General features: G+C 40.7%; 1 protein-coding gene and 1 non-coding gene across 2 annotated transcripts; one reads left to right on the top strand and one right to left on the bottom strand.

Moving 5' to 3' along the window:
* Positions 1-2,263: 2,263 nt before the first annotated feature.
* On the bottom strand, positions 2,264-20,994 carry Cad (homeotic protein caudal). Its single transcript, XM_076433498.1, has 3 exons — positions 19,669-20,994; positions 6,632-6,777; positions 2,264-6,105 (listed from the first exon to the last, which is right to left on the bottom strand). Exons 1-3 carry the CDS (start codon positions 20,333-20,335, stop codon positions 5,791-5,793), a joined length of 1,128 nt encoding a protein of 375 aa, XP_076289613.1. The 5' UTR covers positions 20,336-20,994; the 3' UTR covers positions 2,264-5,790.
* Positions 6,192-6,264, top strand: Trnaf-gaa (transfer RNA phenylalanine (anticodon GAA)). Its single transcript has one exon. It is a non-coding gene; the product is annotated as a tRNA-Phe (tRNA).
* Positions 20,995-27,106: the final 6,112 nt, after the last annotated feature.

Raw genomic sequence — 27,106 nt, forward strand, 5'->3', positions numbered from 1 at the left:
TGGTGTTTTCGACTGGACCGACTGGACCGACTCGACCGACTCGACCGACTCAACGAAGCAACTCGAACAAAAAGATATCTCTCTCATGCATCCTTCGGAATTTCTCGGTATATACGTGAAACGTTGTTGCTGAGACTCGAGGTCCAATTACGTACGGGTTGCCGACCCAACGCTCTTCCTTTTCCATTCAAAACGCTCTTACAACGTTCGTTTCCACCTATTTTGATCTTCCCCCTTCTTCCTTCTTCTTCCCTTCTCCAATCTGACTTCTATCGACCATGACACGATGGTGTGACGAAAAGCTTGGTGAAAGAGAATCGAGATTTTTCATATTTTCTTTCTTTCGCGTATTTTCACGACTCGAAAGCGTCGGACCCCCTGAATCAGCCAACATGAACAAACGAATGGATTCGGTATTCAATGCGAATCGTAAATGCTTCCGAGACACGTGCTTCCGATAAATAGTCTATTATTTTCGTAAGATTGCGAGCGTTATAAATGATCAATTGTTTAAAGTCGATCGCATAGCTTTATCGCGAATGTTGCGAATCGACTTACTCTCGCCAACGTTTCAAAAGCTGCTTTTAATATTGATTTGAACTTTTTTGAGAAGCTAAAAAATTGCTACATCTCTAATTGTATACTGTACCTATACTCAATCTAATTGTTCACTGTATCTAATTTATATTAATATGCATTGTTAAGTTTCATCGAAATCGGATGATGCGGGGGAAAACGACAGACATTGGAAGATGTAAGAATCCTTAGATTGATTGCAATTTTTACCATCTTTAACCCTTTGCACTCGGAGCAATTTTTTACAATACTTAAATGTTTCGCAATTAGTTAGATCCCAACATATTTAACATATTTAATAATGTTACCATTCTGAGTCATCATTCGAGTGCTAAGGGTTAAACATTTGAAATTTTCAAAACATGTTTCACATGGATACAGATCTACGAAACGTGTTTTCGAAATTGTCCATACAAGCCCACATAAAAAAGGAGTAAAGTACAATTTTTAGTATTTTCTCTGCAATTTGGACAACTTGCAATGTTGCTTACTAATTTCATTCACGTTGTGCAGCAAACAAATTGTTCTAACTTCTGAAAAAAGTTCAGATCGTATAGTCTGATATTAAAAAAGTAATCGTCTTTTTCAGAGTGTCCGAATATTAGTGGGAGTCATACACAGCTCCGCGCCACCGTTACAGCAATGGAACCGTTTCTAATGGTCGATCGTTACGTTCGTTACCAGGACCGCGAACGATCGTCTAATCTCGTCCTCGGTTCTCGCAAAACAATCGTTCTATTTCTTTTCTTTCGGCTGTTCGGCGTGTTTACGCGACTTTTGTAGACATGGTCGAAAGGATCGTTTGGCACCCGGTGCCAGCGCGGCGGTTTCTCCGATCGACGTTCAATGACTGCGGCCAGGAGTAGGGGGTAACACCGCTAACAGTTGTGTGCGCGAGTAGTCGGGGTTGTTTTCAGGGGATCGAGAGGATGAAGAGAGGCTGGGGTCGGACATCGATCTGGTAGTTAAGCTGAGGGCTCCCGCGGGACTCGTTGCCACCTTCGCAGCTTCGTCTCCTGGAACGAGGAACGGGCCACAGAGCCCGGACAGTGGTGTGCATTCCACTGATTTTCAACGGGATCGGTTATAAGTAGACTGCGAATGTTTATGCAATTCACAATCGTTTTAGACGAATTCGAAGACAGAGGAATCAAATAAAATGTTGTTTTCAGTAATGGTAGTCTTTGCAGATCTGAAATAAATAAAAATTCTGCCTAATTTTATGTTCTACCATTTTTTGAACATTTTCTGAAGCCATAAATGCATGAAGATCTGCAGTATAGTTAGTTATAAGTATCCTGCGGATGTTTATGCAATTTGCAATTTTCGTAGACGAATTCTGAGACAGTGGAATCAAATAAAATGTTGTTTTCAGTAATGGTAGTCTTTGCAGATCTGAAATAAATAAAAATTCTGCCTAATTTTATGTTCTACCATTTTTTGAACGTTTTCAGAAGCCATAAATGCATAAAGATCCGTAAACCGCAGTAAACCGCATTACACACTTTTACGCCATTATTTACGTATGAACATTCAGATACGTTTCCTTTCTTTCTACAGGAATCCACCGTTTCATGGAAGACGGACGTCTGAATAATAATAACAATAAAAAATGGTCGGATCGAGTCCAAGGAGCAACAATTGGGATGAAGTAAGGCTGACAATGAAGGAAAAGTTATATCGTGTTTCTAAACATGAGACCGTGTATTTTGAAATATTAAAATGCGATCACATATCGATATAATACTAGACTTAACGATCGGCTAACATTCATAGTATTCTTAATATTAATAACTAATGTAATAACTTATGTTTACTGCTTTTTGACAGGTACTTGTCGATATATGTACATAGACATTGTTCACGTGAGACTTCCGGATCGATTAAAATCTCTATCTATCCGATTCGCATCTACAGCTGCGCGCGCGCACACACGTACGACTACAGAAAAGTAGTAAATAGTAAATCGTAATCGCGTGTTGAACCCTTTGCACTCGAATGGCGACTGTGGGACGCCAGTCAAAATTTAAATTGCTAAAAAGAAATTGTTAAAAATCCATATGCATGAATAAAACTCTTCTGGATTGAAAGATGTCTTAATTACGGAATTGAAATTGTTCTTCGAGTCCAAAGAGTTAAGCGATGGGTAGTGTACCTGACGCTCAAAGGCACGCGGCTGTTAAAAACCGCTGGCTCTCGCTATTATTCGACCGAAAACGTGATCTTTTCTGTCTGTTATTGTCGTGCGAAAAGATTCGAAAGTTATGCGTATCGGACGTTTCGAGGGAAATGAACGATCTGCGTGAAGAACGGAACGCGTTAAGAGAGGAGAACACCGAACCGACGATAACGGTCGAAGGATTGAAGATTGATACAATTTTAAAATGTTCAACGTCGATGATGACTTTCGTTCTCGTCGATTAAGGCACTCTGTTTACGTATAGGCTTCGATGAATACGCTCTCTACCACCGACGTGACGCGACGGACGGTCACAGTGGATAGATATACATACATATAATCTGTAGTTTCTCGGCCCGGTGCGGTGATTTCAACGAGTGGTTTCGAAAAGACACTGTACCGCGATCACGTCTCGCTCTCTCGGCACCCTCAATTTCTCGCTGCTAAAATTCTAGAACTGTACACGTGGCTACTAGACTGCGGATTATGTGCACGACATTTAAAACGGTGAAGATATTAGAAGAATTTATCGTATTATTTTCAATGCAGGAAGAAACTTCTTATTTCGCGGAAAGATCCGCAGTCTAGTGATTACATAACGATGCAGCGCGAAATAATAACGTATGTACGATTGCACGTTTCTTTTTTCTTCCGTTTACACAGACGTATAAAGATTGATTAAGAACCGGCTCAGGCGCGGCGGAAACTGCGCGTTTTCGAACGCGTGATTTTTATTTTGGATAATGTAAATAAGAACGTAAAGCTAATATAAATAAGATCCGCCGCACGGTTTCCGCCGTGTCTGAATGGGATCAATGTCCGAGTGTTTATCAAAATGGTGGTTCGCGCGTCTCTTAGCGAACTATGGTTGCCGCCCCGAAGAAATCGCGCGCTTCGACCGAGGTCAACCGCGATTTCTTTCGGGTATATACGCGCTGTTTCACCAAGTATCATCGACGAATTTGTATCGCGCCCGCGCAACAATAGCAATCCGGTCTCCGGTATAGACGACGATTTTCCAAATGTTCACTTGTCCCGATTATTTGAAAAATCGGTTCTACATACGTGTACATATACATATTCATATATGTACATATTCGTATTCATGTGCCCATGAACATGAACATGAACAGTGTACAGTATATGTATGTACCTCGCTAGGACGGGAACTTTTTTTTTTGTTGTTTTTTTATTAGATATTAAATGAGCCGCGGCGCGACGCACAATGGGGCACAGTGAGGAGTTTCGCGTCGAAATCGAAGAACTCTCGATAGTGATGAGACAGAGCGATGACTTTTATTTTAGATTGAAGTCGAGGTATTTTGCAGAATAAGGGGAACATAGATTTTGAAAGTTTCTTAACTTTGAAAATCTCTGTTGAACTTGCAGTATTACTACCGGAGGATTTTGAAAAAAAATCGATTTGCGCGAAAGAAATTAATGAAATCGTATCATTTTCTCAACTTTAATCCAAAAGAAAATCGTCGCTCTATCTCATTTCTATCGAATGTTCTTCGATTATGGAGCAAAATCCATCACTTTCCTCCACTGAGCGGCGTTTCTCTATCAACTTAGGCTACCATGCGATATCACTTTTCTCACGAAATAAAGCTTGACTTGTAATACCATTTTTCCTAAAAACAATAACTCTCGGGAACCAAAGGCTGGAGGAGAGACTCTCTGGTCATCTGTTCGGAAATCCGTCGAGAGAATCAAAAGTCCGACCTCCGTGCGGAAAAAAACAACGATCACGTTTTTCTCTTTTTTTTTTTTCTTTTGCCGATACACGGGAGCGTGAATACTGTGTACGATGCAGTGCCAAGGGGTTCCGGCGTCATAAACTTTATCCTACATATTTACAATTCGTAACGAAAGCGTGTTACAGCTTGTACAAAACTGCCCTCGAAAGCTTTGAGAATACTGCGCGTTCCTACGCGTGCCTAACAAGCAGACTGCGGACCGTTATGGAAAATAAAAATAAAATAAAATATAAGAACCAAGTAGGAGTTGATTTTCTCCCTTTAGTGATTTTATTCAGTTGTGAGAAACGCGTCGATTGTCTTAAACTGTTTTAACCATCACGTCACGAGTGGTGACTCGGAGTCGCGCCACTAAAATTGCTGTATGTACCTTTGTTCAAAATATTGTTTAGATGATTAAACATTAAAAAATTAATATAGAATTGAACTATTCCAGGTCGGAAGAAACGTTTCATTTTCGAGTTGACGTTACTCCGAGTGCAAAGGTTTAATCTCTGCACTGTTTGAATTTACACCCAGCCTCTTTCGTGGAAAATGCATAACGATCCACAGTCTACTAACAAGATTAGCGACGCGCGACGCACAGCGAGAAAGAAACCCAGATTATCTGGGCAAAAGTCAGTTTTCCTCGGCCTGTCTACCACTAACGAATACAAAAGATTTTTTTTTTTCAACTAACATAACTTTGAGCTAATTCTAAAACGTTGAAACAACTTAGGTCAATTACGTAAAATAGAACAAAATAACACAACTTTTTTTTCCTTCTTTTTCCCTTAATAATAATTCGACTCTGAATCTTTCACGATAGAACGAACCGAGCGTATACAAAAATAATTCTACCTACACCGATCGCCTGTAGTTTTGTGTGCACGATTGAAACCAGAAAAATCACAAAAAAAAAGATTGAGAAAGATGAGAGAACTTTAGAGGCTGCTGAAAACGACACCCCAATTTCACCGACAGAATGAAACCGCATAAACAAGAGAGGCGTGTGACGCTTTCGTATTGAATAACAACTTTACGTTCGTAAGTAATTCAAACAATTTATTGTTTCTTATAATAGTACAGCCATAATACTTTAAAAAAAAAAGAAAACAAAAACAGTTTCAACACAAACTAGATCCTAAACTCAACTCGGTTCCAGAGAAGTTCAAAATAATACTGTATGGAACGCGCGCGAACATCCGGAACTATTGCGGCGTCGCCTTCCGTCACTAAGGACAACGAAGATTCTACTGAGGGAAAGTTCGAGCTTAGCTCGGCTCGCCTGCAGCCCTAATGGGCGTGCGGCTGATGCCCGATACCGTGGGGCGGTAATCCATCGTTGTGCATCATACCGTTGTGGATTCCACCCATTCCAGGCATACCTGCCATTCCGCCGAGGGTCAGAGCGGCCATCGCGTTGTGTGGAATACCTTCGAGGTTCATAGCGGCCATCGCGTTGTGTGGAATACCTTCGAGGTTCATAGCGGCCATCGCGCTGCTCGAAAGTCGCTCGATCGACGGCTTCACGTCCTTCTGCTCCTGTTCCTCCCGCTTCTTTATCAGCCTCCTTTGCTTGGCCCGCCGGTTTTGGAACCAGATCTTTACCTGCGCAGATCAAACATCGAATTCCTCTTCAGTCGCGTCATTCGCTCGACATCTATATACGACGTTATCGCCGCTCCTACCAACCAGCCGAAATAGCTCAGTTGGGAGAGCGTTAGACTGAAGATCTAAATGTCCCCGGTTCAATCCCGGGTTTCGGCAGATCGTTTTTTTTTTTCTTTTTTCTTTCGGCTTTTTCGTGGCGATAAGTTGTTAGGCGTACTGAATGATCGCGAATAATAGAAGAGGTGAACAATGCGAGGAAACTAATTATTTTGAATAACTGGTACTCACTCCTGGCAAGAAGTTACGGGTGTGCGACAAATATCGGGAACCGATAATTATACTATTATAACAATTATACCGATAATATTAAGATTATACCGCTCGTAATCGCCCGAGTTTCATGCACACCTCCTCTTTCCGAGATTCGATCAGTTTCGAACTCGGGTCGAAAGCCGAATTGTGGACAATCACCGAAATATCATACCTACATGTAAAAATAATGTGTTCGCATGAGGGTACTCACCTGACGGTCGGAAAGATCAAGATTGCTCGCAAGTTCGGCCTTGCGGCGCATGGTGATGTAACGATTGTAATGAAACTCTTTCTCCAACTCCAACCTCTGGTGGTCCGTGTAGACCACTCTGTATTTATCTTTCGTTCGAGTTTTTCCTGAAAAAAATGAAGAAGACAACGATAAGACACGACGTTATTACACGTTTAATATCTGCTACTCTAATTCTCTTGTCAATACCGCTTTAAAGAGATAACGCTTTCGACGATCCCGCTCGTGGATACATCTCGCGAGGGTATTAATGGAGTAACCGAGCGAGATTGGAAAACATTCGTGAATCGAAAGTCTGGTCTTGTGCGAAAATCGTTCATCGTCCGTCCCTCGTGTCGATTTCGTACGGTTTTCCCGAAATAAGTTCTACTGTTCTGTTATTCGTAGACTGCGGATCTTTCTGCACTTAAGACTTCTGAAAATGTTCAAAAAATGCTAGTCTCAAATTTGACAGAATTTAATATGATTTTTATTTACGAAGGCTACTTCTATTTCTTTTTTTATTCATTTAAGTTTGCTTCGACGTCAGAGGTCATGCTACTTCTATTGAAAATAAGAATTTATTTGATATTCCACTCTCTCTCTCTCTCTCTTCAAATTCGTCTAGAGAAATTGCAAATTGCAGAAACATCCGCAGTCTAGTTATTTGTTGATGAACTTCTCCGAAACTTCGTGACGTATATTTCATTTCGCAATTGTTCTGCACGTGCACACGTGTATTATTTCACGTACACGCACACGAAATTCAATTCCATTATTATTTAGTTTGTTATTCAGTTGCACGCGGAAATTCGAACGTGCTCGCATTATTCATATAATCACAAATAACATCGATCACATATAAATTGATATCAAATGTTCTAGAAATCATGCAAATTAAAATGAGGATGCAATAATGGCCGTGTATGTAAATATTTGTATAACAGTTCGTGGAATGAAAAGCATGGGGATGTCTCGATTCTACCATGTAATCCTTCGACGTGCCCGGTCGAAATCATTTCCTAGCATCCAAAATATCGAATTGTCGACAAAGAAGAAAAACATGGAAAGCGTCGATTTTATTTGTCTATCGTAATAGGAATATTCGTGGAATGGAAAGCATGGGAATGGGAAGCGGAAAAAAAATGGCAAAGGACGCCGCCAAGCGTATCGGGCGATGGTGTGAATTCAACGTGGCATTCAGGACGATTATACGCGTGTATACGAAATAGAGAACGAGAAGGAACGAGAGAGGGAGGTGGCCGATGGAATGGAAGGGAACGGGACGGGACGAGAGACGGGACGGAACGGGAGAAAGGAAAACGATTAGATAAGGCCGGCCGGCGAGATCAAAGGCGTGCACGTTAATCCACCACTCCTCGATAAGAGTGCTCGCGAGGCCTTCGAGACATCACGAATAAGCTTCGACCTTAGACTTTTCGATGGTATACATTATACGTACACGTAAATGCGTACATAGGTGGATTCAGCATGGCTGGCACCGAAATCTCCGAGATTAGCGTACCTCGCACCGAACGACCAACCGATTTTTTTATTATTGTTATTCGTTCGTTAAATGGGATGAACTCTGTGTCGCGTTGCGCACGCGTCGGTACATGAAAATAGCATTGTTGGAATCGGATACGCGTCGCGAGAAATCGTTTCAGCGAATTTGATGAAGCTGATATTGTTATACATTATCAGATCGGTAAACGGATCGAAACGATCAGCATTTTTTCGTCTTATAGACGATTCGTTACCGCGTCCATTGAAATTGAATCATTAGAATAATATTGGCAGCGTAGTTATACTCGTCGGTATATGAAAGCAGCATTGTTGGAATCGGATACGTCGCGAGAAACCGTTTCAGCGAATTTGATGAAGCTGATATTGTTATGCATTACCAGATCGGTAAACGGATCGAAACGATCAGCATTTCTTCGTGTTAGCCAAGACAATTCGGTACAGTGTCTATCGAAACATTAGAATAATATTGGCAACGATACACGCATCGAATTTCGAGTTTTCGCCCGTCCAGATTGCGGCCGATCGTTATCTCGAACGCTCCTGCCTTTTCGCACGGTAATGCAGGAATAAGGCCAGCCTTGTTGCCGTACCTTCGGAAGAAAGATCGAACACGATCGGGAAACTTGCTATTATACGGAGACAATTTGTAAAGTAAACGTATCGTATTGGGCTGATCCTTTGCGCAAATATAAACTACGAATCTCTTTATCTCGGATATTTGGTAACGTAGAAACGGCATCGTTCGCGATAAGGGCCACGAAAGGACGACCTCGCGAAAAACCAGAATACTATCGAAGTTTTGACTTTGAAGATTTTTTCCGGATCGATCGACCGACCGCGGCCGGTCCGGGAAACGTCTGTGCGAGGATAATCGTCGCTGAAAAGCCAGTAATGCACGTAAACAAACATGGAAGATCATTAAATCTTATCGACAGACATTTTATCTTTCAAGATTGTCATCGAATCAAAAAATTCCAAACCCTACGACGCGCGGCATCGCTTCAATTGCGACAGAGATCTCCCTCCGCACGTAAAAACGTTAAGCCGAGGCGGCGATAATTTCGTGACGCGACCAAATTTCGCGAAGCTGTTCTCGCGGGTCCCGTGAAAATCGACAACACAGTTTTCACCGACATTTCACCGACAATTACTTTGGTCGACGATGTCTTTGACCAACAACGATTTTGAACGACAACAATTTCGACCGTCGACGAATTTAACCGAAAACAATTTCGACCGTCGACAAATTTAATCGACTTTGACCAAATTTTTTTATCAGAAACAGTACTGTTAAAAGTACATGAAAAGTTACTGTTGTCAGCTAAATCGGTGAAAAATTGTCGGTGAAACCTGTATCGTCGATTTTCATGGGACCCGTTCTCGCACCGACGAAACAAGTTTCCGGAAGAGGGAGAAAGAAGGACTCGATTTTTAGCCGAGCTGTCCGAACTTCCCGATCCGAAAAACTCTATCGAAATCCCCGAGGACAGTGAAGAGAGAGCATCGTTCGAAGAGAGAGTTTCGCGTCGGCTTCCTACAATGAGCGCGGCTGTGCGAGTCGACGAGGATTACCGTCGCGCGTCGTGTCGGTCCTTTTCATCTCTTCGATATCAAAACTCGCACCTACGTTTATCCGACCGGTATCTTGTCAATGCTTGATCCCCGCAACAGCCTCCTGAATAGCGGAATTGTCGCATTGAGTCGAAGTCAAGTGGTTCGAGTGGAAATCCTTTTTATAAATAAATTGTGGGAATTGTGCTTGGAGAAAGGCATAGCAAATTATCCTGCGGGCAGAAGTCAGTTTTTCGGTCTGTCTACCACTGGCGAATATAAAAGATTTCTTTTCAAGTAACGTAACTTTGAACCAATCTAAACGAGCGGAACAATTTAAGCCAATTAAAAGAATGAACAGAGTACATATACAGGGTGTTTCCTACTTTTCCGGCAAGATCGTAGAAGCATGATCTACAAGTGAAAATACGAAAAAAATGTTGTATGAAGTTTATTTATAAACGCTTTATTACAATATTATAGGCAAATATTGAATGTAGCCTGAATAGGTGCGGAACAGCAGACTTAAAGCTGAATAATAAGGAAGGTCGATTGTGTTTACTTCGCCTGTACTTACGAGATATTTCTTAACGTACGAGGATCGTTAAAAATTTTTAAATCGTCATTTCAAAATGGCCACCTTCTGCATTGATACAAACTTGACATCGTTTATAAACAAACTTCATATAACATTTTTTTTTCGTATTTTCAGTTGTAGATCATGCTCATACAATCTTGCCGGAAAAGTAGGAAACACCCCCTGTATAAGAAAAATATGTAATTCTACCTACACCGATCGTCTGCAGTTTCTGCGTATGCCATGAAATAAAAGAATCACAAAAAGTCAACACAAGAGAGTGCTGATAAGCGAGAAAGATGAGAAAATTTTAGAGGCCGTTGAAAACGATGCCACATTTTCGAGTGGAAATCATTTTTATAAATATATTGTGGGAATTGTTTGAAAAAGAGCAGCAAATTGGTATCCTCCTCAGTTTTAGATTAACCGAGTCGAAATGACGCGATTTCGCCTGTTATTTCTCCGAGATACGGGGTACGGATATCCGGGTGGGAGAGAGAGCGTAAAGTAGCTGCGAATATTTTGCGTGGCAAAATGGGTGAGAGAGACGAGAGGAGAAACAACCAGGGGTGAGAGCGGGGGTGCAAAGAAACTGGACTCCCGGGACTCGTTGCCACCCCATTATAGCGTTTGCCCTTCCATTTCGCCGTGCGAAATGGCGAAAGCGCGTGCCCCGGCTTTTCTGCGGCTCCGCGACGCCCTCGTCAACCTCCATCACCCTCCGACACCCTCCAACATCCACCCACACCCGTCAGCCTTCGCCCCAACGCCAATGTCGACCGCGACAATTCCGAGTGGTCTAGTCGCGGATGCTTCTGTAACAGTATCTGTAATCCGCGCGGGTACCATTCGTCACGGACATCGCAATTACCTCTATTGTGCCGCGAAACATTTGTATATTGCATATCAAGTGTCTCGATGTCCGTTTCGCGAGAAGATACGAAACGGAGACTCGTTTATTCGCGTCGGATTGTTGCCGCGGCGAAACGTATTTCGATTGTTTACGCGATTTTCCATCGAAACAATGATTGCAGTCGCTGACTACAAAGTCGGAGACGAGTCGCAAAAAAGGCACTATCAGTTCCACGCGCCCAACTTATCGCGATGCTTGCAGATACCGACAAAGATTGCCAATTCGCAAATGTCACCAACGAATCTGGAAGCGTAGCGGAATCGCTCTTCTAATCGATGCGAACATGCAAAATGAAATGGGCCCGTCATTTGAACGTGACTGAAAGTTGAATTTGAGTTTAGATTTAGATATAAAGTATATAAAAAAAGAAACTTTTTAAAAACCACGCTTATATTAACATGGACTAAAAAGGAGAAAATAATTTCTTTCCTGGTTCTCCATAAAATACCGAATCCAGTTAAATGATTAATCATATTTTTCCCCAAAATTTTGAGCAATTAGTTTAAATTTCTTCTGTTATAAAATTAGTGTCGGAATAGATAGAAAAATTTAATATAAATTTAAATAAAGTCATGACATTAGTGTGACTATAAATATAAAAGCGTGGAGCGCTAAACTATATTGACGTAATCTTCGTGGGTGCTCCACGCTCTTATTTTTATAGTCACTGATGTCATGATTTTATTTAAATCTATATTAAATTTTTCTATCTATTCCGACACTAATTCTATAACAGAAAAAATTTTTAATTGCTTAAAATTTTGGGGAAAAATATGATTAATCATTTAACTGGATTTGGTATTTTATGGAGAACCAAGAAAAAAATTGTTTTCTCCTTTTTAGTGCATTCTAATATAAGCGTGGTTTTTAAACAAGTTTTTTTTATATATTTTATTTTCCACTTTTATTGTCATCGGAAGCAAGAATGTATACAAAATTTCAGCAAGATTGGACTATGAGAAAAGGTTTAAAATTCGATTACAAGATTTGAGACATACAACACAACACGGCAAGTTAATATAAGCGTGGTAATAATTAAAAGTTGAATTTTGATACAGATCTAACTACGTGCCCATAATTATGAAAATGGACTAAGTGATACATTTCTTATTTCGAGATGTTTAAAGTAGAAGGATATTAACCCTTTGCACTCGGAGCTATTTGAACTCGAAAATAAAACATTTCTTCCGACCTATAATAATTCCATTTAATTTTTTTCAAATGTTTAATAATTGGTTAGATACCAACATATTTAATAACCGTACCGTCTTCGTCGATTAGCTCGGAGAAACTACCTCGTAAGATAAACCTAACTTCGCAACCCACGTGTACCTAATCGAGCAAAATTTACCGGCGATTCTCGCGCAATTTTTATACAAATTGAATATTTACATTTGCATTTTAATCAACCATGTATACGATCGGAAGAAATGAGGTAGCTAGGACGACTTCTGACCGAGTCTGCACAAACGATCTTCTACCTAGACCTAACTACCTAACCGATGGGGATACAGGAACGACGGTACCCTTGAATTCTGGTTTTCCACTGTACACGCGAATGACGGTGTGCCGAGAGTCCCCGATCCTCTCCTCGCCTTATTATGTATTATATTCCAAGTTTGGGATAGACACAGAGGCTACGACATAATTCACGGCAGGCGTGACGGAACAAATAATAAACGGAGTAAAAGGGTCCGGGCGCACTGTCTAGGTTACCACTTGCGGGCCTGGTCCCTTCGTCAAGCACTGTCATTTTCCCGAAAAGCAAGCCAACAAACGGATTCTCGAAAAGGCTACCTATTGGGTATCGCGGGCTGCCCCCTGTCGACTACAGACGGACGTTCCCCTTGATTAGTATTTATTGTTGGCAAAACAAGTCGTTCGTCTAGTTTTACGACTTAATTGGGACGACTCCGCCCATTCGACCCATATTTAACAGCTGTTGGTTGCTCCGTTTCGCTAACCTTTTGCCAACGGCTAGCAGAGTCTACGTACATAGACTGTAGACTACGATCTACATTCTACAGTTTGTAGTTTACAGTCTTTTTCGTTCTTGCAGTTCAACGAACGAATCTCTACCCTTTTTCGTAAATTCGTTTCCTACGTTCGTTTAATAGAGGTGAGTGGGTGCAGTCTACGTACATAGACTGTGGACTACAATCTACAGTTTGTAGTTTACCAGTCTTCTTCGCTTTTGCAGTTGAACAAACGAATGTAACAAGGGAAGAACCCCAAGTGTCCGACTTCGATTTTGATAATCTTTTGTGAGACGATGGTATTATGGATCCCTAATGATGTCTGCAAAATATTAGGTGTCGTTACTCAATAGTTTTAAAGATATGGCTAATGGAACTTCGAAAACTTGAGCTGCAAATCATGGTATACAAGGTATGAAAGTTTAATTGTTTATATCTTTAAAACTATTGAGTAACTACAACTAATAGTTTGCAGACATCATTAGGGATCCATATACCATCGTCTCACAAAAAATTATCAAAATCGAAGTCGGATACTTCGGGTCCTTCCCTTGTATCTATAAGCGGTTGGAACGTCTACACTAGTATACATGTTTTCATAATAACGTTTATGTATAATAGTAGGGGTGAGCGGGTATCCGGAAAGGGTTCGTATCGGGAGCCCGAAGATTTATATCGTACCTAACCCAAAAGCAAGGTCGTGCCGTATTATGATACAGAGAGGCGACCGCATCAGGCGACACCGTAAGGGGTATGCATAAGCAATAATTATATAAATCTTTACGCAATACTTTTCTATATGGGTCTATGTTATTCTGATATTGATGTATACGATTTATGGTATGATTTACGGAAGATTATTTTCACCAGTTAACTGCGTTCGACGTGTATACAAATCAATCCAAATCTCTATTGCGGTGCAATTAACAATAACCTTTTCAAGAATGAATTGTTAATTTTTTATCCGATAAAAATGTAATTTTTCCACGTTCTTCGTACAATTTATAATAGGACCATTCACCCTGCGTTCGACGTGTATACTCGTCATTGCTTGATTTAATTCCGCACCCCGTGGGGGATTTTTAAAACTAAATTCCGCAGTTGAGAGGTCAAAGAAAAATCATTTAACCCCTTGCCGTACTTTGACGAGCCAGACTCGTGAGGAAGGTTTTTAACGAAGTCTAACAAATATGAATGTTACGCGTTCGTAATCAATATTTAAGCATTAAAATAAATGTAGCCATACAAAAAATATTCATTTTCTTTTCCCTTCTACGACATTTTTGTGCTTAAAGACGTTCTAATCACTGTAACTGTAAAAGAAATGGTACGGCAAGGGGGCATTTCGAAGACTTGCATCATATTGAAAAAGTCTACCGCACGACCCTGCCCGAATATCATTTTCGGGTCCCGACCCGAGGCTCGAGTACTCGAAATGTTAGAGTACCCGTATTTGTGCCGCCTTCGAAAAGATTGTATTGTATTTAAGTTCGTGTGTATTCACATATATTAAATGGAAATTATTTTATACTTTTTAGTGCGTTTTTTCGAAGTCGGTTTAATTTTTTTAAGTTTTTTTTGCTTGGATCGCTATCACGAGTTTCCCAGAGCCGAAGGTAACCAAAATGGCGTCGGCAATAAAACCGGGAGAGAAATCGCGTGCCACCATTACGCTGAGCGAAGGAAACGCGGTCGTTCGAAAGAACATGCCGACCAATAATGACAAGCAAAAATCGCACGCGTCGGCCAAGAATACCCGCTAATACATAACACGCGGTCTCGCTCGCTAGCACGCGTTCCTCCAGTCTCTCTCATCACGAAATTGTAATACGTATTCTGAATCATACGAGGACGCTGTTATACGAGGCAGCGGCTGCCTGCAATATAACCATAAAATGCAGATAATAGCCTCGAGAAGGTATCGGAGGGTCGCGACTCGCGAAACGGTAGAAGAAAGAGAAATACGGGGTGAAACTGGCAAGTGAACGGCGAGATACCAAAGGGTGAGACAAGTTTCAAGTTTAAACGGCTCAGACGCCGCCAACACCGCGATCGTTCGTGTCGCTTTACCGCGAATCCAGCAAAATTTATCGAATTTATCTCGTCTTCCTTGGGAAATTGCTGTAAAGGAAAATTGGAAAACTGGATAATTGAATACGGACTGAACGTGACCACGTTGTTGTTGGATGAAGGTACATGTATACAGAGAGTGCACAAAGTGTTCGTACACCTTTCAAAATCCTTTTTCAATTAAATTGTTATTGGTCGCAATGACGAAGGAAATAGTAACGGTGATGATTTTTAAATTTTTTATCCATGCCTGTGATGAAAATTTCAAACATGTATTTTGTAAATCTAAGTAAGTTATGTACATGTACGAAGTTTCATCGAAATTGATCAAGCTTCTTATGAAACATGATTGAAAATAGCAGAAATTGTAAAAATCCGCGGTTTCTAAATCCACGCGTCAACCAATTTCTATGAAACTTTGTACATGTATAATAACTAGACTGTGCGGATTTTATGCGTTTATGAAAAAAATGAGTAGGTGTAATTCAAAACAATGAAAAGATTAAAAGAGTTTAACAGTGTCGAAATATTATTTTGACTGTATCAAAATTATTAATGAGCGAAATAATTTTTTCTTAGCTCCTCTCTCTAATTGCAATTACTGTATAAAGATTTTATTTTGCATAAACATCCGCTGTCTAATAATAACTTACATAGATTAACAAAATACATGTTTGAAATTTTCGTTACAGGCACGGACAAAAAATGGAAAAGTCGTCACCTTTAGTTTGCATTATTTGTCAGCAACTTTAGGAATTGAATCATAGAAAAATAGCATGGTCACGATGCCGTCAATGTGACGCCATTCGACCCCAAAGGGTTAAAAGACCAATTATTTACACATTAGCTATCAAGATTAGCTATCCTTTCAACGTCTCCACAAAGACTGAAGTTGTTGGGTCGAGTTTCGAAAAAGTAATTCGTGTTTAAAAAGTGTGCGAACACTTCGTACACTCACTGTGTATGTATTTCCTGAAAATGAATTTGCGTAAACCGATTACAATCGTTACATTAAATCGGGCGGTATTCGTCATGCACAGCGTGCACCATCGCATCGGTTAATTGGAATGTTTATGGAAACGAGCATGTCTATGTCCGAGCAGGAATACACATGTAATAGGCCGCGATCAAGCAATTTTCAATCGTCTGGCAACGACATACACTACTACCTATGCAAAAGAAAGAAGCACCAGGCCATATTTAATATAAAAGCGTAAAAAATTAAATAAGGACACAGTAGGTTTTAAAAAAGGATTCCGCTGTTTAATTAAATAGATCTGAGAATATGTTTTATTGCGGTTTTATTGCAATAAATCAATACAATACAATTTCTACATAAAGATATTGTTTGTCATTATATCTTACAATTATACTGGGTGCTTCTTTCTTTTGCACAGCAGTGTATTTGCATGCTTCAACGACGAACATATCAGCTAGAAGACATAGAACGCATGCGAACACCATCGATCAGCTATCGTCAACATTGAAGCACGAATATCGATAAAATCGAATTGTAATATTACTTGTCGTACCCAAGCCGTCAAGAATGCAGTTCTCGTGAATCGCTTGGCCCGAGTTTTCGTTGCAATTCGCTGTTATGTTGCACGCTGCAACAATGGAAAACACACGGCTGCTTAATCAGACATTTCTCATTTCACTTACCGCTCCATGGCAAGTCGAGGAAACAGCTATACATATTTTTGAAAAGTCGCTCTGTCGTTACCGGTCGAAATCTTAAATCGACTATAACATACTAATCCCCCGAGCCGTACAAGAGAGCGTATTTACTGTATAGACGACGACTGTACACGATTCCATAATACAAATACGCTGTAACAACGATCTCCAAGATGAACTCGAACCTAGCCGGTTCGTTCGTTCGTTCGTTTCTCCCTTCGGTTCCTTAAGAAATTACATCATAGTTTTCCGAGCCATAAATCTTTCGCAACGTACGAATACTAACGCCAAGCTCAAACTGTGAATTAACACGCGGCAGGAAGGTTTACCGAAACCATCAAAGTCCAAATAAATCAAGAAAGACGCGCGCCGCGCCGCCATCTTCGCCAACGAATTTGTGAACCGAGAATCGGCAATTTGTACGCGTTAGCTATAAATCGTGTCTCTCTCTCTTTCGCGTATTCAAAGTGTTCTTTGGTACATTGTACATCATTTGAAACGATAAAGACAACTTGATTTCCATTGCTACTTCTATTTCCAGCGAGCCTGCGCGAATTCGGATTTACTCCGAAATTGATAGCAATCTTTTTCTATCTTTCTCGACAGTCTGCGAGCGTATCATGCAGGTGACAGTATTGTGTCAGTGTCAGAGGTTAGCCGTGTGTCTCGAGACTGAAACGTCCTCGTTCGTTATCGCAGGACTGATTTCTTTCGAAATTAGTCTCGGCGATCCGGGTTTGGTCGGACCGACTGAAAATCGAGACGACAGCGAGAGAGGACGGAGATTATCTCACAAATATTTGAGAGCAATTAGATGTTTACACGTCTGTTACCATGTTTGCATTGTTCGCCGTATCTAGACCACGGAGACGCGTTTATAACCGAGCCCGATGTTACGCCAAGTCCTACACGGTCGTTTCGTGGAGACACGTTTCGTCTACGATATTTTTCTGAGAGTCGTGAGCTACGTCCAGATTCAATGAAATTATACGATCGTTTGCCGCGAATCGACTTTACTGTATAGTTGACATTCTCCTAAGAATCGAACGCGAAAAATCTGTTAACCGACAAAATGCCCCGTCAACGGAAAATATCTTTCGATTCGAACGGTTCGCAAGAATTCGCGAATCGTAAACAGAACACCACGAAAACTACGAATATATATCCTACTAGCGGCGCAGAATTCGAAGGTAACGATCGATTGTAAACAGAGACGAGTCTAAGAGTAAATGATCAATTGTGTACGGCCAATTAGATTTATCTGAATTAAAACCACTGTATTTGTACAACGCCAGAAATCATATGTACGCAATAATTTCTAGGACATCAAATTCAACGTTGAATCATTATATTTAACGCTAAATTCATTTCTAAACTCTCAGCAACCGAATTTAAATCGAAATTCAACTTTCAATCATTATTTCCCATCACACTATTTTAAACTCAATTAAATCAACGTAATTTGGTACCTTCGATATCATTTACAATTCTACGATCGATCAACGGAACAATAAACGTTCCCATTTAACCGGTTAACGAACACGGTCAATACTCGTTACATACTCGTGAAAAATGAGTGCAGCTATAAATCGGGAACGAGCGGATGAAGTCTCCAGATTTCCGCGAGTTAATTGAACGTCTTTACGACTCGCGAGCAACTTGTAACTCCGGGGATAGTTTAATTGCATGGACAAACACTGCCCCCGTCGTAAATATAGTATGTTCGAGCAGAAAATCAACCCGAACCCGTAATCCCGTAATCTTCTAATGACGTACGAGCTGGCAACCACGATGTGCTAGCTCGAGTCAAACTTTGAGAGAAATATTTCAATCGTTTCTTTGTTACGAATTAGGAATATGTGTGTCTCGTCGATCCACAATGGGAGGATCGCGATAGAATGTCCAGCTGGATCATCGACGGGAGAATGTTATCGTAGTTATCGAGTAGCCTTTTAAATCGATCCATCGATCAGTCTTGTCGACTCGTTTAATGCGGACAATGTTCCGCCGCGACAGGGGTGAGAAAGGAAATTCTTATACATACTTGTATAAGAGCCCGTTCAGACGCGGCGGAAACCGCGCGATTTTTGTTTTCGTGTGGACGAACGACGTGGATACGTGTCTCAACGAATACGAAGACGCTGATGTAAATAAGATGATAATAATAATAATAAATAAGATAATAAATAAGGTGATGTAAATAAGGTTTCCGCGGTGTCCGAACGGTTTTTCTAACGTGCGGCGACCGTAAGGTACCGGAATTGCAATCTGAAATGCTATGGACTCAATTAGGCGCTGCACATTTGTTTGCAATGGCGCGTTACCCAATGGGTAACTTGGGCAAATGCCCGGGGCCCCAAGCAAAAGAGTGCCCCGAAAACAAACCAAGAGCCAAGATCCAAATTCTACGTTTTTCTCATAAAGTTATTTACTTGGGGTTAACGGTCCCGAAATTCTACTTTACCCAAAGCCCCAACTAGTTATAACGCGCTACTGTTTGTTTGAACCGTAGTTGCGACGCCGCAATACAATATTTACCGCGATTCCGTTACCGCACGTTAGAAGAACGGACGTGTGTAGGGGGCCTAAGAGTTCCACCGAGCCGAAGGAAAATAAAACGCAGTTGTCTTGGTTGTCGGTGAAACTCGATGGAAATGTTGCGGTCTAGGTTTCTTTCGGAAAAGCGTAGATATCATTAGGAGAAAGAAAAGTGAGAAAGTTTACTAACCTGGTTGGGGCTGGCTCTGGTACGACGACTTCTTCATCCACTCGTAGGGGCTCCTGACTTGCGCGGGTCTCAACGGCGTGGTATTCGGGTTGCCGTTATTAATGTTATTGTTGTTTACGGTGATGGTGTTGTTGTTGATGGTAATTGAGGTGCTGCTGCTGGTATTATTGTTGTTGCTTGAGGTCGGAGTGGTTGGTGTGCCGGGATTGCTGATCTCGCTTCCGCTGACGGTGATCGGCGGACTAGGTTCCCCGGCGACGACCACGGGGTTACCTTCGTCACCGCTCCAATCGGTTGCTGCGGAAATCTGCGAAGACTGTTGTTGCTGTTGATGGTAGGCTTGATGATGTTGGTATTGGAGCTGGGAATAGTGATGAGCATGATGATGAGTCCAGCCAGGGAAGGCATCCGGGTGGTCCAGGTATTGCTGTTGTCCGGGCGCTTGATGATGATGCGCCGCGTGCGGATATGCAGGAGGATATCCGTACCAGTATTGTTGTGGGCCGTCGGGAGACGACGAAGCCGCGTGTTGCTGAGCCTGTTGCGCCTGGCTTTGTTGCTGAGCATGCTGCGCGAGTTGCTGCTGTCCAATGGCCTGCTGTTGTTGCCGGTACAGCCCGAGCGGCTGATAATACGAGACCATGCTCATGCTGCCGATATCCGCCATGTGGACGATCCACGATACAGCCTACGTCTATGTCACGGAATTTCGCCCGATGCAGGGGTCGTCCAAGTGTTCTCGAGCCAAGGAGGAGCTCGGACAAATTCGCTGTCCCTTCAGTGGATCATCGGTGAAGGTTGGAGATCGGCCGACATTGTAGATAAGCCTCGAAGAATCGAGGAAACGAGACTACTGTTGATTCCGGGCAACGTTGCTCTTTTCACAGTCACCTAAACGATGTTGCTCCTGGTCACGAGATACCGACACTGTCCTGATAGAATCGCAAGAACCGAATATCGCGTAAACGGCGGTCCCGCCGTTCACTACGACGGCAAGATAGATAGTAAACGATGACGAGCGATAAACTGTCCCGGGTCGCGTGTCTCTTGATGTTGGCACGATGTTCTACCGACGACTGCTCGCTCGTCTGTGATTACGAAGGGTGCGACGCACCCCGGCGTTGCGTCCGCCTACTGCCCTGCCGTACCCCCACCAACGCTACCGACCGACCAATCAACGCCGGTTACCTAGCTCGTCGCCTGTAATGGCGCTCAAGCTGCGCTCCGACAGCCAGAGACATCGCTCGCTGATAAAAGAATGCGCGGAAGGCGGCTCGCACGCCCCCGTAGACAACACTCACGGAGTAAAAGCCGCGGAATGGACAACATTTTTCGCACTTGTCGCGTTTTACTTGTTTTCGCGAGGGGAGGGAAACAAGTCTCTATACGTAGCACGACCTGTTCTGTTCTCTCTTCTCCGTTCCTTGTTCTCCTTGGTCACCATTTCTTGTCGCGACACCGAGCGTTGCGATTCGACGCGTAAACACGTCGCACAACGCCGAATCAAGGATAAATGTATGCACGCAAGAAACGCGACGCGACGTCCGCGCGTTTAATCGCGGTATCTATCTCTATCTCTATCTCTCGCTCGCTCTCAAGATACACAGCTCGATGTTATTCCGTGGCGAAGGAATTCCTTCGACTCGCAAATCACGCTTATTACGCGAAACGGAAGTAGAATCGGTCGTTTTGCACGAAAAGGATCGTTTGCAAATACAACAGTAGTCGGGTAACTGTATCGAGAGAATAATCGTTTGGCTGCTCCGCTTTCGTAAGCTTTTTCGTTAAACGTTTACAATCGGAGCTATCTTAACTCGAAAATGAAACGTTTCTTCCTAGCTAGAATAATTCCATTGAGTATGATTTTTTCATTTTAATAATACCTCATACAATACTGGAATGTGTAGTAATTAATTATTGTGATATACTGCGGATCGTTATGCAAAATAAACATTGTCTGCATCGATTGCAAGACATAGAAACTAAATCGAATGTTGTTCCTTCCCTTACTGATTTTAATAGAGAAATCATATATTGACGTTTTCGATTTTTAAAGTTTTTCAGCAATTTTTAGCTTCATCTACTCAAATTTGCTATAAACGCATAAAGATTCGCAGTCTAAGTATTGATTAGGTAGTTTTGCTTGTAAATCAAGAACACACGTTGCCAGTCAGTGACTGGGAAACGGGAATTGACAGATTACCCGAAAGGTGGCAAGAAGTTGTTGCAAATATTGAACAGATATTTTTAGAAATTGATTCAAATGTTGGCTTTCAAATAGGACAGAACTTTCCCTCCTATCTAATATATTCTACGGGGTTAAGGGGACGATCAATAATATTGTCAAAAAATGTAGGCTGACAATAATATTGAAGCTCCCAAATTAACAGTGAATTAATTATTTGACAATGCGTTTGAACCCGTGCTAAACAGTCAATATGCCTTTTCAATGCGCCTCGTTAATATCATTGATAGGCGTAATGACAATATTATTGGTCGTCTAGGAGTCCCTTTAAGCTTGTTATGAAATATATGTTTTTAACGCATCCAATAAATATGTCAGCGTGTACCACCAGCGGCACAGGCGGCCTGAACAGATAGTTTAACGTGTATCATCGGAGGTACACGTGGCACAGAACGTGTTAATAATTCAAAACATATTGTGAACAATGGTAAAGCAATTTTACAGTTAACTTTCATCGATGCTTCGGGGTGACACTTGTATTGAGCTCAGAAACCGCGAGCCGTCTTTCGTGCAGAAGCTCGACATTTTTCAAGCAGGTTGCTCGTTGCACTCGCGTTCGTTGCACCCGCGATGTTCGGCCACGTGGGGCTGTTACAAAATCGTGCGTAATAACAAACTAATAACAATTATAAACTGCACTCGAGCGGTAGTTCATAAATCACCGGCACGGCGCGGAAATGATTTAAGGCCAAAAACTCGTAGCCGCCTCGGGCATGACTAAGATCGATCATCGTCGTTTACAACGTTTACAGAAGTGTAAACGATAGGGAAACATTTGCCTGTGTAGCGGAGTGCACTCTGCGAACTATTTTAATGCGATGCAATAACCGAGATATCCCCCGTTTATCAGCATTCTATGTACAGTGACTCCCATTAATATTCGGACGCTCTAAAAAACGCGATAATCTTTTTAATATTGGACTATACGATTCAAACTCTTTTCGGAAGCTAGAGCACTTAGTTCACTACAGGATGTGAAAAGAAATTTTTTCGAAAATTGCAATTGGTCGGAATTGTATAGAAAATACTAAAAGATCCATTTTACAACTTTTTTATGTGGGCCTATATTGAAAATTTTAAAAATACGTTTTGTAGATCTGTTTCGATTAAACATATCCTGAACATTTCGTCAAAATCGGTCGACGTTGCAATGAGCTACAAGCGTTTAAAGATGGTAAAAATTGCAGATTTTCACGATTTTCGGCCTATAACAGCAGTAAATCTAAGAATTCTTACATCTTTGAATGCTTGTCGTTTTTCCCCGCATCAACCGATTTCGATGAAACTTTCACAATGCACATAACCCACACAGATCTACAAAACATATTTTTCCAAATTTCAATATAGGCCCGCATAAAAAAGTTGTAAAATACAACATTTAGTATCTCCTCTACAATTCCGGTCAAATGCAATTTTTGAAAAAATTTCTTTTGACATCCTGTAGTAAACTAATTGCTCTAGCTTTCCAAAAAAGTTCAAATCGCATAGTCCAATATTTGAAAAGTTACGGTGTTTTTAAGAGTGTCCGAATATTAGTGGAAGTCACTGTATAATCTACCTGTACCAACGCCAACTTCTTTCGTGCAACTCGAAACGATCGTTTACATCAGGGTTTCCCAAACTATGTTCCGCTGAACCTGAATTAGGTGTTCCGCGACAATTTGGAAAGGTCTGAAAAATGAATATACATATAACAAGTCTATTCGTGTATAGTATATTTTGTAACTCATAGGAATTACCCAACCTAAAAGATAAGCTAAATGTTCCGTTAAAATTTCCGGGTTTGCGAAGTGTTCCATTGCAGAAAAAGTTTGGGAAACTCTAGTTTACGTCTTTCCGCAGGTAATTACCTATTGATCGAGCAATTAACTCGTTGTATTCGTTCGATTCGAAAGCTCTTTATAGTTTTATGCTTTTTTCTGGTATCTTTCTACGATCGGGGACAGCGATTTCTGCGACATTTCCTTAGGTACGACGCGACGGCCGCTACATACGTATGTATGTAGGCTACTTATTTCCGTCGCGTCGCGATAACGAAGATCGAGGAATCATTGGCTGGGAAGCACCTGTACAATTTCTATTTCCGTGACACGACATTCGAAACGTCGGCGAATCCTTCAAAAGTGATTCTTACAGAGTTGTGTTGAATTACAATTGAATTACTTCGCGAATTTTATAATTCGAAATTCAGTCGATTCATTCAACGAAATGACAATGTAATTTGTAATTCTGGTCTCTCGTTCAATTAATTTACAACGTAATTATAAAATAAAATTGAAGCCATCAATATATGATTTCTCCTCTATTAAAATCATTAAGGGAAGAAATAACATTGATTTCTATTTCTTGCAATCGAGGCAGACAATTTTTATTTTGCATAAAGATCCGCAGTCTAACAATTACAAAGTACAGTGTAATTATGAATTGTGTACAAGAAGAATAAGAGGTGGAAAAAGGAATAGATTGGTATATTGTGCGTATTGTAATTGGCAATTAATAGTAAATCTACCATCACCGGTCAAAGTGACCGATTCCAGATTTTTTATTTTACGATTATGTATTGATATAATAAAAATAATTTCATAAGAAATGATTGTATAGATATCTTTAGTGGATCCAGAGTTGTGCTAATTCAATTACACAATTGAATTACATTGTATTTCAATTATATAGTAATTCAACTACGTCGTAACTAAATTACATAATTCAGCCCTTTCAATTAATTCAATCACTAAGTATTTTAATCAGTTGTGTGATTGAAATACAATATAATTAAAATACTGCTCTCCAAATTATAGCTCAGAACTTTGAAGAAGTGCGATATATGTATTTTTATGTTTTTCTTACATATACTTGTTTGCTGTCTATGCGACGTAGTTTCTATTCCTCGTCCTCGTTCATAATACGTAATGCTATTTTATAATTGTACTCCAATTGTAATTACGAATTACATTGTAATTCTATTACAAATGTATTTTATAATTGTACTCCAATTGCAATTAATTGAATGAATGAATGAATTATAATTCCTGGAGTAATGCAATTGTAATTCTGCACAACTCTGAGTCAAGTCCATATTACAATAGGAGCTGCACGAAGTCTAAATAAAATCAATCTTGTCACTTTTACAAGGGAACATGTACCAGCTACTTTTAAGGCTCGGTGAGTTTAGTGTTGAATGAAGTGAAAGGTTCGAATTGTGTAATGCGATTACAATATAATTTAAATACTGTGTATATAAGTAAAATACAACGTATTCTTACAATTAGCAAGAGAAAGGTAGAGAGAAAAGCAGGTATATACATTACATGTATACTATTTCAATTAGGTTTTATGTCAATGACATTGTATCTCGAGTACGCTCATGATCTGCGTAATTAGCAATGAAACTAATTGTAAGTGAAAAGTCAATAACACTGTATTCAACTTAGTACAACTCTCTGGATTATTATTAGTAAGAGAATGGTAGAGAGGAAGGCAGGTAATAATGTAACAATATAACGACATAACAACCCGACCGGACCCAATGAGTGACGCGTAAGGCGTGATTCGTTGATATCAATAAGAGTTGCTCGCAAATCACGCTAACGATGGTAATACTCTTGGTTGCAAGGTCGATTATAGGAGCCTAGGATAATCTCTCGGTATAATGGTACTCGAACCCACCGAAGGCAATGTATGTCACAATATTGACTGACAACATTTACCGTGTCCCTTTCGTTTGCCGTTTCGATTCGAAACGTTGAAACGCCGAATTACCCACGGCTCACGGCCCATAGCACTATAGCACCTTTCTATTCTACGGTCTTTCCTCTGTCCCTTGGTCTTTCCAGTCCCTCGGTCTTTGCCTCTATCGCGACCCCTATTCAACCGACACCCTCGCTAAATTAGCCTCATTCCGTTATTACGGGAACAACCCCAGATTCCACAATTGTTTCGATGGAATAGTTTTAAAACGATCACCTCGATTATTCGACTTGAGAAAACATCACACGCCCCTCGTATTGCATCTCTCAGGTAGTACGAAAGTGGTCGAAGAGTGTATCGTGACGTAGTTACCTACAGTGATGACTTGTAGACTGCGGATCTTTATGCGAAATACAAAATGTTTGCGTTGCTTGCAAGACACAAGTGCCAACTAAGAAATTGTTTCGCCATTTAATCAAAACTAATACACACTGACGTCCTTAAATCTTTTTGATATGACCACTGCTCTAAATTGTGCGCAGCCATCTTTACGATACCTTTCTGAATATTGGATTATAAGATTTGAACTTCTTCAATTAAATTTTTTCAAGAATTGCTGTTGGTCGGAATTGTAGAGAAAATACTAAAAGTTGTATTGGACAACTCTTTTACAATATGGGCTTATATTGAAAATCATCAAAATACATTTTCTAGATCTGTGTCGATTATCACTGTCCAACAAATTTCAACTTTTTAAAAGTATTTCGATTCCCATTATGCGACTCTTATAGAGTTTTCCGCGCTGATTCCGTATCTGTTTTTCATTTTTTTCCTATACGTGCAGTTTTTGAGAAAATGGAGTTTAAAAAAAAGACATATTTTTCAACTTTAAACAAATATTGTGATGTTATTATAAAAGATATTGAATTGTTCTTTCCAGCAAAAGATTCTGTAGACTTTCCCGGATACAGTGATATCCAATATTAATACATTATGATTGTTTAAACATGTTTAAAGAATGATTAAAGACGGAGAGACACCACTTTTGTACCAATTTTTGCGGATATTTTCGAATTTATCTCAAAAAATAAGGGTCCAGCGAAAAATTGAACTATACCACGCGAAAGAGCAGACTTTTATCTTGAGAAACCCCCGTTTGAAGTTTGCATGGTCGACGTTTTTTTCGAACCAGAAAGCAAAATATCTTCGCCCGACATGAGTTGTCACCACCAGTGGCGCTCACCACCAGAACGGTCGTTCGCCGCTCCGTATCCCGTCCCGAGCGCCACTGGCGGAAACTCATGTCGGGCGAAGATATTTTGCTTTCTGGTTCGAAAAAAACGTCGATGTCGCAAACTTCAAACGGGGGTTTTTCAAGATAAAAGTCTGCTCTATCGCGTGGTATAGTTCGATTTTCCGCTGGCCCCTAATTTTTTGAGATAAATTCGAAAATATCCGCAAAAATTGGTGCAAAAGTGGTGTCTCTCCGTCTTTAATCATTCTTTA

The sequence above is a fragment of the Lasioglossum baleicum genome, chromosome 11 (assembly GCF_051020765.1).
Source record: "Lasioglossum baleicum chromosome 11, iyLasBale1, whole genome shotgun sequence".
Classification (NCBI taxonomy): domain Eukaryota; kingdom Metazoa; phylum Arthropoda; class Insecta; order Hymenoptera; family Halictidae; genus Lasioglossum; species Lasioglossum baleicum.